Source organism: Phalacrocorax carbo, chromosome 6 (genome assembly GCF_963921805.1).
Source record: "Phalacrocorax carbo chromosome 6, bPhaCar2.1, whole genome shotgun sequence".
Classification (NCBI taxonomy): Eukaryota; Metazoa; Chordata; class Aves; order Suliformes; family Phalacrocoracidae; genus Phalacrocorax; species Phalacrocorax carbo.
This window is the reverse complement of record NC_087518.1, coordinates 56,245,102-56,261,705: the sequence shown is the minus strand read 5'-3', so window position 1 is coordinate 56,261,705 and position 16,604 is coordinate 56,245,102. Positions and strand designations below refer to the sequence as shown.

Sequence of the window (16,604 nt, the reverse complement as noted above, 5' to 3'; positions counted from 1 at the left end):
CCCGGATCTGCAGTACCATATGCAAGAGGAGGATCAGGCCCCGTAGCATTTAAAATAAGAGCCATGACTGTTAGAGGTCTGTAATGGCTGACTGTCAAGTGCTGTTTGTCTTGTATGTCCCTCTGAGCATCCAGTGTTGACCCTGAGAGCAGGATTGTGGCTGGCGACGTCTGAACAGTTTTGTGTTTTTTTTTTTCCCAACTTTAGCTCTCTTTCAATGAAGTGCACATATAATCTTTAATCTAGCACTGCTGTGGGATAACTTTAATAGTAATGTTTATTTCCTTGGCTACATAAAATGTATTTTTGAGTGGGAAGAGTAGCTCTTGATGCTTGTGAGTAACACTCATGTTAGCTTTGAAATCAAGGGCACTGTTGTAGCCTGTGCCATTTATATAAACAGGTCAATGATATGTTGTGGTGCCTTTTGCATGCAGCTTTTAGTATGAATTAGACGAAGGGGTTTGCCATTTCCTCCTCAGTTACCTTATTTTCAGTTTTTAGTGCACTGACATGTTTTCAGCCTATGGCTCTTGGAACTCCCCAGGTGACTGCTCGGTCACCCAGGGCTGTCTCAGGAGGTACCGTTTGCTGGTGACTCCTGTTTTAAGGGCAGTGAATTTGCGGATGAGGGGTGCAGGATTGCTGTGGTGGCAGAGCTGCCTGTAGCCAACAGCCCTGCGGGGCCGGCTGTGGCCGCATCGGCCTGCCGCGTCTGGCGCTTCGTGTGATGGTGGGCTCCGGCAGGGGGGACTTGAGATAGGAGAGATCAGTGTGGCAGCATCTCTCCCCTCTCTGCAGCCTAGTCTTGCATGCAGGCAGTAACTTCTGGGAGTGATGAGCTGTCTATCTGCTAGGAAGTAACTCGTAGTTAAACAGGCTTTCACTGCATTTCGCAGCTCCATCGTTCCCAGCCGCGATGCCAGTGCTGCATGGGGCAGGTACTGAGCGTGAGGAAGCCTGGACAAGGTTATAATCAATGCAGTAATACAGCTCGATAATCCTGCACAGCGTTTGGGGAATAGGTGGTGTCCTGAAGTGGTGGAGACATGGGCAGAACGTTTCAGCTGGGGTGTCTGCTGCGATCCTGCTCAGATATACCAATAAAATCTTCTGATCAAATGTTTTTTGTGATGTTACGAAATTTGGAGAACGTAACTCTCACTTCAGTGTGATCTCATGCTATTACATTTTGTCGTAGATCTTTACTGAAAAAGTTGTGAGGGGAAAAAAAAAACCTGTAATAGCAAGTGAATTTTATATGAACAATCCCTCTCCTCTTACTATAACAATGAAAATATGTTTCCACCTATATTATTAAAAACTCTCTCCCCTGATGATATTAATGAACTTAATTTCTCTGCAACAGGGCCCTAAAGGAGACCCGGGATTCTCTCCAGGACAGGCAAAACGTGGAGAAAAGGTAATATTTTCTTAATTGCAGAAAAATGTTTTGTCTGTCCCATTCTTTTGTTGAAGTCTTGTTTAATATTCAGAGAAGTTATAACAGTACAATGCTTTGTATTTACTGTGGCGCTGGTATATTTTGATGCTTAATTGTGTGAGACTGAGCAGCGCAGACACAGGTGATGTAATGAACCAAAAACAAATAAAAAATTATTTTGAAACCTGAAACTTAAATTATATACTTGATTTCATTTATAAAAATGAAATTTGAAAAAAAGAGGAAATAATTTTAGAAAATGATATTGAATTTCATTCACACTGATGTAACAAAGTACAGATTCGAGTTTTCTTTAGTACCTTGTGTTAATACAGAAAGCTCTGTAAGACAGACAAAATTTGGTGATAAGCGCACACATTATTGCATGTCGTGTTGTATTTAAGAATTTTTTTTAAGACCCTTAATGCTACCATTTGTCCTTTTGCTTCAGAGGCTTTTCTTGCTGGTTCCTCATAAGCTGCTTTAGCCAAACTAGCGGTTGTTCTCTCTACCCAAAATATTTTAGTATAAATATTTTAAATGGTTCTTCATAGAAATCGTGGGCTTGAAAGCTTGTGATTGTTTCAATTTTAGATTGCAAATCTACTGACTGTGAATGAAACTTTAAAATCAGTGTGATAATGCTAAAAATGTAATTGTATGTTTGCATTCTAATGGGTTAGCCTAAGCTATATCTTTTAGAATATCTTGTATTTATGCTAAGTTTTATTAAGAGCATTTGCTAGTAGTTCATTTGTGGAACATTTGTGCTAAGCAGAAAACACCATAGGAATCCAGGACCATTCTCTGTAATGAAGCAAATAACTATTATTTACTAGCTGCTGATATGTACATAAAATAATTTTTTTTTAAATGCATGCATTCTGTCAAACCCTAAAATTCACAAATATATATTTGCTGCTGAGCAAAATCAGAAACGTCTGATGCACTGGTATGAAATTGAAGTGCAGCTTTCGTAGAAGTAGCAACATTATTTCAAGCTAACCAGCTTTTGCTTTTGGCAATCTAATCGTAGTGGTGTGAGCCATATGTATCTACCTGAAACTCAAGGTACGTTCTTTGGCATGAGCCCAAGCTGCCACAGAGCAGTCTAAAGCCCACCCGTGTATATGTATGGCCTACACCTAGATATGTGTAGAATGAATCTATAATCCAAAAACTATGGGATTGATATGCATTTTTTCACCCAAGTCAAATTTGCTCACTCTGAGTAATGGACTTGAATTTACTTTGATGCAAACTCGCTTCCAGGATCTGTTCATTGACTCATTGAATTTGGGCAGTAATCACGAAAAAGCGAGTCTCTTCACTGTCAGTCCTAAGTGAAGGAAAAAGAACTGGAACAGCCAAAACAAAATGCGTCTTTCCAGCTCCCTGGCATTTGAGATGCTCTAATTCTCATTGACGCATGGCATCACGTAGTTGCACGGTTTAAAGAACTTGAATGAAAATAGCCATATACCACCATAATGCTTTTGTCTATATATATCTTTCATGTTGTCTTTTACATGGATTAGATTCACGCCATGTTTTATGCAGTACATACCATAATGGTGCCCTGATTCCTGACATCATTTTCTATAAAGAAGTAGCTGTCCGTGAATGAAGAGAAGATAGGAAGTCCTATGTGTTTATAGCCCTGTGTTGTGTTCCAGTGAAACATAGTAATTCTGGATGTTTTTGTTGCACAGGGTGATCCAGGCCCCATAGGCTTTCCGGGCCCACCTGGGATCAAAGGCCAGAAGGTAAGATTCTGCTGCCATTTTCATGTGACCCTCCCTGGCTCGAGTCCATGGCTATCAGGTGGATGTCTGGTAGTCAAGAGGTGACGGAAGGGCTGTAGACCTGCTCTTGGTACTGCGACTGTCTACTGTGCCAGGCTCCAGGGCCAGCAGTGCAAAACCTTCCTTTGCAGCTAAATTAAGTGAGATCATGGCAAGGGAATGTGAATCGCAGCTGCTTAGGTCGTTGTCCTCCAAAAGGCCTGGGTGTGCCCCTGCTCAAAGTGAATAAATACTAGGGAGGATAGGCTTGCCTGTGAGATACAGCCTTTTTTTCAATCAGTTGTATTCAATTTTCAGTAATAGTTTTTAAATTTCTTTTTCTATATTGTGTATTTTGCAGTGTAGTAAAAGCTTCATGGGATTGTGTGCTTAGTATTTATGCACTGAATCACTTGCTTTTTTTTTTGCCCCACAAGCGCGCGCCAGAATTGCCAAAAGAGAACTCAGGTGGAATAAGTTCCAGTTTTGGATGCCACAAACTAAGTTATTTTTTAATATGGGAAATGTCAGGTGCCACACACTGCATTTAAGAAATATATCCAAATTATGGCAGTCTGATGCATACAGGAAAGCATAAGGCAGACAGGTGGTTTTGGGAAGGGAATATAAAGGGTGTCAATAGAGGAAACGAGACAACCTTAAAAAAATGAGCACAGAAGACCGAGGGAGTGACACTAGTTTATGTGGAAGGAGATGTCACCTGACAAGCCCAGTAGGCTGCTCTGATTAGTCAGATGGTGACAAACCGGTGAGGTGGCAAAAATCAGCAAGAAAGCTGGGAGGAAAGTACTGTTAAATGCTGTCTTCACAGAAGGTAGTTCAGTGTTGCAAGAGTAATAGAAAAACATGGAGAACAGATATCCCAGCAGAATTTTTATAGTATCTAACACAAAAGGCAGCTGTAAAGTCTCCATTGAAAGGATGGAATGAATTGTTAGAAAGGTAGACCCTGGTATTTTTGGTCTTTATTTTTAATATATAGAGAAGGAATATTAAATTCTTGCCTGCTATTGAAACTAAAGAAAGATGGCATTGCAACAAAATTTAGATTGTGTTATGTTTTAAGATGGCTTCATTCAACATTGTCTTGATCTTAGTGTATGACTTTTCTTATAACATCTAGTCATTAATTTCTAGAATTGACCAAAACATAGTAAAAATGTGACCAGAAAAGGAAGCTACCAGTGAGTTAGCACTAGGAGCGTGGAATTTTATTTTGCCAAACATGTGGCCCACAGCTCTATGAACTGAGAAAAAGTATAGCTCTGACAAGAACTTGCAGCCCCTCTGAGAGTTAATCTACAAGCCTGGAAACTGGTACCTTTTGTCACTGCTGATCTTGGGCCACCTTGAGAGTCCCCAAGTATTGTGCATTCTTATTTCATCAGGTTTATAGTTTTGCTCCAAAAACAAAGTATTTTTTGTTCCAAAGATTTTTAGATGGGAAGCAGCTGTCACTTGTTCTGCATTATGAGACTGACATTTGGGAGCAAGGAAATTAAAATCTTATGGCTGTCATACTCTCTTCCTGCCACAAGAATTCACTCCTTATCTGAGGGTTAGAGAGTCTGTGGAGAATCGTGCTTGCTTGGTCACTGGAAATTTTACTCTGTTCCCATGTTGTACACATCAGATGCTAACTAGAATCATGTTTAAGATAACTTCTGCCTGACCCAGATTGTAAGAATACCAGCTTTTGAACAGCACTACACCTGTAAACAATTAAAAGTATTTCACACTTAATTTTTTAATGACAAGCCCACAATTTATTGTCTTTTAAATAATTGATCTTATTGCATTTCAATATAGGTAAATAGGTAAACATGCTGTTACCTCATTGTGATCTCAGAAATTATTTTCAAAGGAATGTGAGCACATGTAGCTGTGAAGTAAACCAGCTACAAGAAAAATCTGCAGAAAAATCAAGTGTGCATGTTGTTTTTACTTTTTTTGACAAGAATGGCTTTGAGAAGCCATATTCCGTGAGCTTTTGGTTCTGTTTTTCTGAATATCTGATATCATGTTAGGAGAGTTTCTTGGAAAGATTCATTTTAACCCCCCACCCCTCCTCTTAAGATTTTTGAAGCCCTCAGTGCAATAGAGAAAAGCACTAGTAAACTACTGTTTTGCATTAGAACTATAAAATGATGTGTTTCTTTATAGAAAGCTGAGAATCTACAGGCTCTTTTTAATGACATAGTAAAACAAATGTATGTTAATAATCAGGACTGTGGATACAGCTTATTGTGATTGACTTCATTTTTCATTACACGCCATGTGTTGGGGTATGCATCCTTGTGGCTGCGTATAAAATATGACATATTTCTTATGCTTGTAACACACTATAAAAAGCCAAGTTTTGCTCGGGGTAGGGCTCCAAATTTGTTCTAGTATAAAACCAGAAACTTGCATGTTTATGAAGTGTTTAGAGGCCTCTTTCTTTCAGGCATCTTTTGAAGCAGAGAAGCAATGGTGGGAGATGAGGGTTAGTTTGGGAAGAGTGCTGTTTCCAGAGCAGTTGCACAGATCTCATATCTGGAGCTGTCTTGACAGCGCCGTTGTTAAATCAGCACTCAATACTTTCCTTGTATCAGTCCGGAGACCTCACAGAGCAGAAGCCTCCTCCTTCCCCCTCTCCCCAAAAACGGCCTACTTCACTGTACATGCAGGCAAGTACTTGCCTCTGCTAGCCAGAGTGCTGGGGGGCTGGACTGTCAGCCAAAGGACAGTACTCATGGGCATTAACTTGCCTGGGATAATGCCAATGCATTAGAATGACTGCAGTGCCTATGTGGTTACAGGTACTTTATAATGACATTGGAGGAGACTTATAAAAAGACTGGCTACAATTTTGGGGCTAGCTTTATTCCCTGGCTAATATATGTGTGAACAGTAAATCATGGGAATCTGGATCTATAAAATTCTATAAAATTCATATACTAAAGGATAATATGGTAAGGCATGTTGAAGGGAAAAATTTGGTTGCAACCTGAGAAGGGCTCTGTATTTCCTTTTTGTCTTTACCTTTTACAGGATACAAAATTAAGGCAGATAGATAAATTTCAAAGCTACCTGTGACGATGCCAACATTATGCTACCAAGTGTCTCCCACTGCTTCTTGTAGAGAGTGCAATTTTCCTTGAGCATGAAGAAACTTCAACTCTGAGAGAAATTTCCCTACTGAATTAGATGGAGAAAAGGCCCATCGTCTATACCTATGCTTTTTTTTTTTTTTAAAGGGCATATTTCCATTCATGAGGATATTTCAGCTGAGAGATGCTAGGTGAATTCTTAGTTGTGGTAATAAACATCAGTGAACATCAGATACAATGGAGCTGGGGGCGGGGGCAGGGAAACCAACCCTAAACCATTTGCCAAAGTAGTAGTTTTTCAAAACTGGATGCTGTGTGGTGATAGCATGGAGCTGATAAGTAAGCGTTGCAAAGGCTCCTGCCACTTCAGATGCAAATCTGTTTATATGGTAGAATTACCCCATGCCTAGAAAATTTTTTTCTGGCACTTTTCTGGTCTAATATCTCTCTGTAGCTGGTGGTTTGTAGCATTAGGTATAACACTTCACCTACTGATTTTTAGAGGTTACAGAAACTGCTTGGCTCCCTGGCAAAGTTGCTGGTGTTGTGTCAGACGTATTTTAATAACAAATGCATAGAAATTCTAATAAAACACAATGGGCACCAGTAAGATGGAAAGACTTGGCTTGTACAGTCCTTGCTGTTATGATTTAACATCTACATTTCACTATATACAGATTTCACTCAGTCTGGGGCCCGCTGTGCTAGGCATATGGCAGAAGTCAGACACTTAAGCTTGCTATGAAGTCTTTCCTGCGTTGTATTAGTTGGCAGTAAAGATTTTTCTCTCACGCAGACCAAAGTACTCTTGCAACTTGCTGTGTTTGTGTAATGTGCTTGAAGTCTTTAATGCTGTAATTGGAAGCTTCAAACCTCTCTTTTCCGCAATGAGCTTTTAAATCAGAGCATTAATCTTCATTAGAAATTGGGAGGTATTTTATTTTGCAAACCCGTGCATGTGAAATTGTATTCTGCTTGTTTACTTTCATTGTAGCTCAGAGTAAACTGGCTCATTTTCATATGGGTATGCTCAAGAATACAAACCCAAACCAATAAAAATCTAAGAATTTTATGAGGATTAGGTAAGTCACAGGAAAGGAAACGCCTATGTGAAAAATCTCTGTTTGTAATGATATTCGTATTAGCATGGTTTAGCTTCATTTGCAACCAACATCAAGTGAGATAAAATGAATTTAGGCTGTGTTAACTCTGAATAAGAATATGGGCATATTATTCTAAAATATGAGTTCAGCGCAGTTTTCCTCTGGCAAAAGTAAGATGCTGTTGTGTAGAAAAATGCACATAAGTAATTAGTCCTTGTTCATCTCTCAGTTCCTTGTGTGCCTTCTTTTGAGATTGTCCATGCAGGTGTTAATCAGCTAAACTGACCTGCTTTGAAACTAAATAATGATAAACTTCTCTTTGAATGTTTCTCTGTATAGCAGCATTTGCTTTACTTTTCTCCTTGTACAGAAAAAATAAAATAATGAGAGTTTTCTTCCAGCAACACCTACTTTAATTGTTCTCGTTGGATAAAGCTCATGGAATACAGAATGGGCTAGGACTGTAAGAAAATATATGGCTTTCTGAGGCACATTTTGAAAGCTAAAGATGAGTTACTGGCTTATGCTGGCATGTTTAGTTCTGCTTTAGCAATTCAATAAAAATTTGGTTTTAGACATGCATTAATATAGCAAATTGGAATATTTAATATTAACTGGTTTATCCAAGATCAGCTCCTGGCTATCTGTGTTACAGACTCCCTTTCCCCCCCATCAATGGCAATGCAGACCTGCTTCCTTAGATACAAGATAACACATAAATATTATTTGGATTTAAGCTACAGGAGAGGATCGAAGACAGAATACATCATAATTTTGCAAACTGGCAATGCTCGGTGTGTGCTTAGCAAAATGAAAGGACACACCTGCTGTGTTGGGTTTTGAGAAAATGAGGCTTTTTGGTTTCTTAATGAATACATCTCTCTTGGATCAAGATTCCTCAAGCAAGCCTATAATAACAAAATTGCAAATTTTGAAGCTTGACAGATACCATTCTCTTCTATTACCTAAAATTATCACCAAGCAAAATCATTCCATCTTTTAATTTTGTATATGATAATAGAATTAATTTCATGCAGAAATACTCTTGTGGTCACACAGAAGCTTATCCAAAGCTTTGGGATACTTGATCTGCTGAAATCAGCTGCAGAATTCCTTCTTATTACAGTGGGTCTCAAATCTCTACTGACTAATGATATAATAGTCAGTAACATCATGCCGCAAGGCAGCCAGATGTTTGACATCAGCCAAGACACTCCCGCTACTCCATCAATGTCGTTGAGGCCAATTTTATGATAGATTTCTATCCAGAATAAGGATTGTTTTGGTCTTTCTCTTTCAAGCTGCAGCTTGTGGAACTTGCGTATTCCCCGTACCTCTTGCAGGGGATGTGGAGACCAGACACTTGGCTTCTGCATCAATCGTGCAACTGTTACGGCCTCCCTTTTAGGCCAGCATGTCTGGGTATGTTTAGTACAGTGTAAAGACATCCAAGAAGGTTCCCCTTTCAAGTGTACTGATGCAGATGACAGGTTCCAGCTCTGTTTTTAATGGTCAGTTTGCAGGGTCAGTTTGACAGCTTCATGATTCCACAGGCAAGATCTTTGGGGTGAGGAACAGGCTACTCTCCCTACTGATATAAATTCCATAATATAAGGGCTGAAATTTGTTCTATGTTAATTTTAAGAAGAGGTAGCATGTGTTCTGGAAGGTCTGTCTGTCTTGAGAATGTCCTAGAATAGTATGGAATGACCCTCTACGTACACCTTTCCTCTGAACTGCCTTGTTTAGAAAGGGCATAGTGACTAGGATTTGGAATGGGGAAATGCACTGTACCAAATCCACTTCTGCAGTTTCAGCAATAACTGGGGACAGCATCCCCTGTACTCATTTGTCTGAAACAGTACAAGTCTGGAACTGTCTATAAGCATGCTGATACCTAGAAATTGCCTAAACTGCCGTGAAGATGTCTCACTCCTTTTCTCTAACTCAGGTTTTATATGAGCTGCCAAATGTAAACCACACTAATACTGCAGGCAAACAAGTTTGGATAAATTTTTTTCTTGATAAAGGGAGATTGGAGTAGGCAAAAAAGGTCCATTTTGTGTTTTTGAACTGTATTTATCACACATCTTGTTCCTTACCTGCAGGGTCCTAAGGGTTATCTGGGGCTGCGAGGGCCACGGGGTGAGCAGGTAAGTGATGAAAGCACAGCACACTATACTGTACAGACAAACACCTGAGGATAAGAATGCATGGTCCAATATAAGTGTTCAGTATGAGCAATCAGTGCAGATTACTGACTGCTTAAGGAAATACTTCATTGTTCTTGACTAAGAATTCTGATTAGAGATCAGTGTGGTAAAAAAAAGGTCTACATTGTATGGAAAAGACTGGCTTATTTTTCCTCAACTACCACACTGGCTTGGCGGAGGTTGGTGTAAAATTCTTGTTAGAGGCACAGTTCGGATTCTCACAAAACCTCTACTGGTTTAATGCATTTTAAATCTCCTAGCATGTGGAAAATGAAATGGTGGTTTAGTGCTTTTTCTCAGTTCCATGTCAGTTCAAGAAGTAATCTGAATGTAAATTTCAGAGATATCCAAAAGCTGATGCGTCTTGTTAGCATTAACGAGGCTCCTCACGGCACAGTAGGCCGAAGCACGAGTCTCCTTTTGGATGACACTGAAAGGGAAATGGTGATGGTAACAGATGATAGACACCTGAAGGGAGATGGAAAACTCACGAACATCATCTATGACTTTAATGAAGTCTTAGCTGAATGAGTGGTAATTTTTATTATAGCCCCACAGGCATTTTTCTGTGATGACTATAATTTAGCAGTGAGATAAAGAGATAGTCAGTGAAAAAAAAAGTAATTCTTAACATCAGAAGTGGTGCCTCAATCTTTGAAGAAGTTGCAGGTGAAAAGTAATCAGTTAGTTACCGTGGAGGGTAAAAAGTGAAGCTTGCATTGGAAAGTAATTCTGCTCATTATTCCTGCAATCAAGCATGTAAGTCCCTTCGAAGGCAGTTCGTGTTCAAGAATGTGAACACTGGTGATGTGCAACTGTTTGACATCTCAGACTTCTCATACTGTGGCTGTAAATATTTTCCTTCGTTGTTATCACTTAGAAAATACTCTGGTGTAACTTTTAAGAAAGCACTTTGGATGAGAGTTTTATTTTGCACATAGTTCTTACTGCTGGTATTTTCAGGCCTGGCTGGTGAAGGTGGTGAGTTAGGCCAGTTACTTGTCATCTGTACCACCTACCTGTGTCTGTAGTTTTTAGGAGCTTGTACAGTGAGAACAGACATTCCTCTGAATTTATGAATTGTGGAACCTCTTGAACAGCTGGTAACAAAGGAAAAGTTTTAAAAGATAAGTTGGAAATGCAATGATTCTACTGCTTTTTTTAGTTTTTTCATATACGTGTAATTTGAGGTACAGCTGAGCCAAAATAGGAGACCATGGATCCTAGTTCCATGCTAGAACACCTGGCAGAAGATGAATCACTACCGGTTGAAAACAGGCGACAGAATCATCTCAATGGCAGCTCGTATAAACAAAAGATACTGCAACCCCGTTTTGCACCTGCACTCCTGAGTTCTGCTTCCTCAGACTGCTGTTTCACCATAACTCAGCTGTGAACAGCTCAGAGAGGAAGTCCTGATCCGTTGCAGTGGTTAACACTGAGATACGACAGCGGCTGGAAGGGTCAGGCTGGGAGAGTGTCCAATTTATGGACTTGGCTTGTTTAAAGTAAAACTAACTGAAGAGAGGTAGGTGGAGCTTCCCATGTCTCGGTGATGGGGCCATGGCATTTGGTACCATTTCAGAAAAGCACATTTTTCTAAAAAAAAAAACAGTCAGATGCGCAGATGTTAAGTAATAAAACAACAACAAAAATGACACTTGGATTTGATTAGGAGGAAGATGATGGAGAGAAGTTCATGACTAATCCAGTGTTATATTGACCTGATTCTGGAAGGAATAAAGAAATTTGGCTCTGTAAGGAGAAGGATTTTTCTCTAATGAAACATGTAGCACATTTGTTCAAATACAGCTAAGACCAGCACAGTTACTTCACTATAAGGACCTGTCTCCTGTAGTCCTCCTCAACTACTTTTCATAAATAGTATCTATGTTTTTATTATGGAAATAAGGGCTGCACAGTTTAGTCTAAGATTTTGTGAACTACATCTGGTTGTAATGCTTTTTAAAGGATATTTACCTGAAATTGGTGGAGTTACTTATATATGATGAGTAAATTCTAGAGTGTTACTGTGTAGCTTGCTTAAAAAGCACTTTTTTCCATGAGCTTAAGCTGTGTCATATGGCTAGGTTTAAAAAGAGAAATGATGAAACAAATAAACTTCAAAGCGTGACATTAAACCTATTTGATATTTCTTTCCCCACCTTTCTTTTTTTTATCTTTTTTTCCTTTTTTCCATTCAGGGAATTCCAGGAATGGCTGGCAATACTGGGGCAGTTGGTTACCCTGGCAGGCAGGTGCAGTAACTATACTAATGTCTTCGCAGTTTTGGGGGTTCTCTTATTTGTTCTCTTCAAAACTACCATATCTAACACCTTTGGAACTACTAATAATATAAATGTATTTGTTTACAACTTATCATCCTTGAAACAAACCTCTTCCACAGGTAATGCTCTTTAGTAATGTTGAATTTTGTGGCTTTTAAACTTTAGATGGGTTAGGTGCAGTAATGCTGTACCTATCTGGAATACATACATGACGTTACCAAAGTACTGAATGTCTAAACACTTTACCTCCTTCATAAACCTCTTGTGGTTCTATGTGTTTTAATTTCTCCATATTTCAAGTCCAGAAGCAGTAGGAAACTGCCTGTTGTATTATAGTTCCTCCTGATTTTCACCAGTGCCTTTATGTCATTGCTGAAACTATTTCTTCAGCCCTTTAGGGAAACAGAACACTAAAAAATTCCCACCTACCCCCACCCTTCAGATATTTGAGAAGGAGAGCCAATAAAGCCAGAAAGCACTTTCTATGAACACAAGCACTTATCTAAATATAGATTTATATTTTATTTACGTATAAGCTAATAGATACCTCAGTCCAATAATACAAATAAGAAATATTCATTATTTTCCCACATAAAGGTATATGAGCCAAATTCAAAAACTGACTTTGGTTTTGTGTCTGCTTAAAGGGTGAATTTGACCAATGCTTCAGCATTTTATTGCAATAGTTTTGTAATGGCTATATATTTTAAAATTCCATTATAATATTTTATAGTAATGGATGACAACATGTTTGTGATGAATTTCATAAAATGTTTAGAGCATTTGGACTACATATGCTAATGTGACATTAGCTCAAAAATAATTGGAAATGTGTCCAAATATAAAAGCTTATGAAAAATCCTGTTAAATTATGTCACTGTAATGCTAGATCACTGGGTCTGGAAAAAAAAAACTTCTTCCCAGAAGAAATAATTTTAATGTAAAGGAAGTTTCAGTCATTTTCTAAGTTTCAGCCATGAATTAACGGGAGACCTTTCTGAACATCATCCCAGGGGACTGCTTGATGACACCCTCTTGAACCCTAATCATTTTAAGAATGTATTGCCAGTTTGCAACTAACAAATACTGTTACAGTTCTTTTAAATAGAGCATATCTGGTTGTTTAAAATGAAGTACAACTCATGTCTTTTTGTAATAGGGCTTAGCTGGACCAGAAGGTAACCCAGGTCCTAAAGGTGTAAGAGTAAGTAAGCATTTTAAGAATTTTGGCACGCACGTGTGTTTTTACCCATACATAAGAAAGGGGATGAGGAGTCATTCAGCTTTGCTAATTTTATGCCCACTGAACCACTCTGTCTCTGCAGAATCTGCTAAAGAGAAAACATAGTGTTTCTTTCAAAATACGTGTAAGGATTTCATTTTTTTTTTCCCCATGGTGAGCAGCATAGAGCAGTGTTACGTTGCTGCCCTTCCTCTCACTTGGAATGCACGCAGGCAAGAGAAGGAAAGCAGTGCTGAACGTGGGGGTGTGAGAGCCGCGAGTGAAGAGGAGACGTTTCCCGCCTGAAGCATTATTTCCATAATGGAAGCTGTCAAGAAGGGAGATGCTATCTGACATTTGCAATCTGTAACAGCTACACAGGTTGATAAAGGGAAACAGTCTTGTCACATAAAACTACAAAAGTGATCTTGAGGTTTTAGAATGGTCAGTTGTAGTCGCGTATAATCCCAGGGACCGAAGGCTCTTAATGCTCTGCTGATTCAAGGTTTGCTTTTGATTATTCTCGGAGGTAAAATAGGTTGGCTTTTTTCTGTTTTTGGTTTGTATTCAGGCACATGTGCATGCCTACTCATGCTTTTATTTTTCAGACTGACTCTCACCTTCAGGCAGTAGACGTGGTTTTCCAGACACTTGCATGTTGCTGGTTGCACCTAGGATTTGAAGGAGCCTTTTGCTAGGTGTTTTCAGGCCCTCAGCTCATGCTGTACAGGTTGCTGAGCAGTGTGCTGTGTTCTCAAGTATCTATTAAAATAATCTAACTGCACTGCTAGGTCTGCTTTTCTTCTGTGTTTTTGATGTAGTTACTAAAAGCCTTTTACCTGCAGCAGCTTCTCAAACATATGTCTGGTTTTTTGGGGTGGGGTTTTTTAACGTTAGTTTTTATTACGGTGATGGAACAAATTAGTTTGTCAGAATCAAGCACCAACAGATACTGCACCCTCAGGGATTGTATCTATTACATTTCTTGAGTTTATTTTTGCTCAGATTCTCAATGCATTTGTCTCATTCTTCTCTCAACCAATAAGGCATTAAGTGATCCTGATCGTTTCCTGAAAAGTTACTACTACTCTGTTTACACAAAGCTAAAAATGGCCAACGTATGAATAATTTTAGGGAAAAATACCTGTCAGGTCCTATGGCTACGTCCTGTATATTAAGTCTACAAGCAATTTCCAATTAAAATGATGATGCAGCCCTGTTGAGACATGCTGCTGTGCTGTGGAGGTGTATGGCAACATGACACATGAAGTACCTTTAGAGCTTGAAGTCTAGAATATTCCTGCAAGCAAACTATACTCTGCTTCTCAGCTGTTTTAAGAAACTGTAGAGGAAATAAAAAGTGCCTTTGTTTTCCTTAGTCATGAGGGCTGGATGACAAAATGGGCACTATCTTTCATAATTAAAAAAAAAAGGCAACCCCAAACCCCGAAATCATTACAACTGGAGGGCTGGAGAGAGAGAGATGAAAGCAAGGGATTCTTTTTAGTAACTAAATAATATTTTTGTTCCAATCTCAGTTTTAATCTGGTGGCGCAGAATCCATCTCTACTACTATTTTTGTAAATTGTACTGTCATTTCTGCTGAGTCAACAGCACGTTTCTGTGTCCATACAACTGATTATATGAGAGGATCTATTTCTGACTTTGAGGGGAGGGTGGAAGAGAAATGCATTGTGACTGAGCTTTAAGAAAAACATTCTGTTTATGACGAGGTAAATGCTCTAGGACTCTTGCGTATAGCAGCGATCACACAGTGTTATAAAATATAAGAACATCTTTTCTGATGTATTTAATGAATAAGACTAACTTCAGCTTTTTCATATTTCATTTATTTTAATAAATAAGGTCTCTGATGTAACTTTGCCTTCATAGTACTTTATTAATTGAGTCTCTACCCTTATAATAGGAAATCAGTTTTGCTATTGGTTGGAGAGTAAATCCTAGTCACATATAAGTTGATTGAGCTTCACTGGTAATTTCAAATGAGCCTGAATTTAATCCCTGGATCTTGAACCCACAGTGGGCCACTATTGAGGGGCAAGCAGCGTTGGTGGGAAGCAGCCTTGTAATCAAGAATTGTTCTTACATTTTTAGGGTTTCATTGGACCTCCAGGTGTGGCAGGACAACCAGGACCTGAAGGAGAAAGGGTAGGTTTAACGGAACGTTAATGAAGTATTGGTGTTTGGGCGGTAATGCAGTATATGTTAGAATGGGGAAAAAATGTACAAGGTATAACCATTCATTTAAGTCTTTGGCTAAAAGGAAAAACTGGTGTGGAGGAAATTAAATAAATAGGTCATATCTAATTAGTCTAATCAATGAAATGCACTGGTGCTAAAGTTAAATGGGGAGCAGATGCAAATTATTATTTGAATTTCATCTAGAGCTGCAATGATTAGGGGTATTTTTTCTTACCACTGAGGTCCATAATGAGTATTTTTCATTGACACAATATCATTCAGTCAATAATTAATATCTGTCAGTTGTCAGATGGTGTTTGCAATAAAACCAATCATGGAAATCTTAATTTCTGTCAGTCTGTGCTCAAGCTTTTTCTTGCTTTTCTTGAGCACAAAGGATGCCTGCCCACGTACTTTCATGGAAGCTATTGAAGAAGAGTACACCTACTTATGATGGGTTATTTCTTTCTCAGGGCATCCCAGGCTTCCGTGGAAAAAGAGGCCCTAAAGGGAGGCAGGTAAAGCTTCTAACACTTGCTACAATTTCTGCTGCCAATGTAAATGCATCTGTAATTCACTCTGTAACTTTAATCAGCTGATTAAAATATTATTTTTGTCCATAGATGACTTTCTGTTGTTTCCAGTTAGTACTTTGCAGTACTGCAAAATCTGTGCAGCTTGTAACTAGAGGAAGACTTAACATGATGAGCCTTACGGCTGGTTACTGATATCAGTTGCCTGAGGGTTAAAAGATGACAGAAACATAAATATATTCTGTAAAATTAGTGTTAGCCCAAGGTACAGATATGATGCAAGTTTCATGAGTCTGATTTTGGTGTTGGTTTGAATGCAAATCAGCTGCTTCTAATGTCTGATATTTCTGGGCTACGGTAAATTAAAGCTGTCCTCTACTTAACATATATTTCTACAGCTGAGAATAAACACAAATCTGCCAAGTATACATTATCAAGGTTTACATATTTCTTGTGGTATAACTTCAATGCCAAATGTTTTGTTTCCTGCTGCAACCTTATTATTTTAGGTCTTTGAAGCTATCCAGGAGTTTCCAATTTTAACTTGCTTGTGGTTTGAGATTGGAAACTGTGATAGCATTCCCCAGTTGTGCACTCAGTTGTGCTCAACTGTTCGGATGGCTTTCATCTAGCATGTTGAACAAGCTTGTTCGGCAGTAGTAGTGTGATTACCATTGTTTGGCCCTTGATGTATGGAGAATT

General features: G+C 38.9%; 1 protein-coding gene across 2 annotated transcripts in view; it reads left to right on the top strand.

Moving 5' to 3' along the window:
• The window catches only part of COL24A1 (collagen type XXIV alpha 1 chain), a 149,964-nt gene that overhangs the window by 28,311 nt on the left and 105,049 nt on the right, over nt 1–16,604 (top strand). For both annotated transcript variants that reach the window (XM_064455448.1, XM_064455447.1), the window contains exons 6-12: nt 1,370–1,423; nt 3,157–3,210; nt 9,553–9,597; nt 11,862–11,915; nt 13,105–13,149; nt 15,283–15,336; nt 15,843–15,887. In XM_064455448.1, the coding sequence (XP_064311518.1) occupies nt 1,370–1,423; nt 3,157–3,210; nt 9,553–9,597; nt 11,862–11,915; nt 13,105–13,149; nt 15,283–15,336; nt 15,843–15,887 (351 nt within the window). The remainder of the gene's footprint in view (nt 1–1,369; nt 1,424–3,156; nt 3,211–9,552; nt 9,598–11,861; nt 11,916–13,104; nt 13,150–15,282; nt 15,337–15,842; nt 15,888–16,604) is intronic.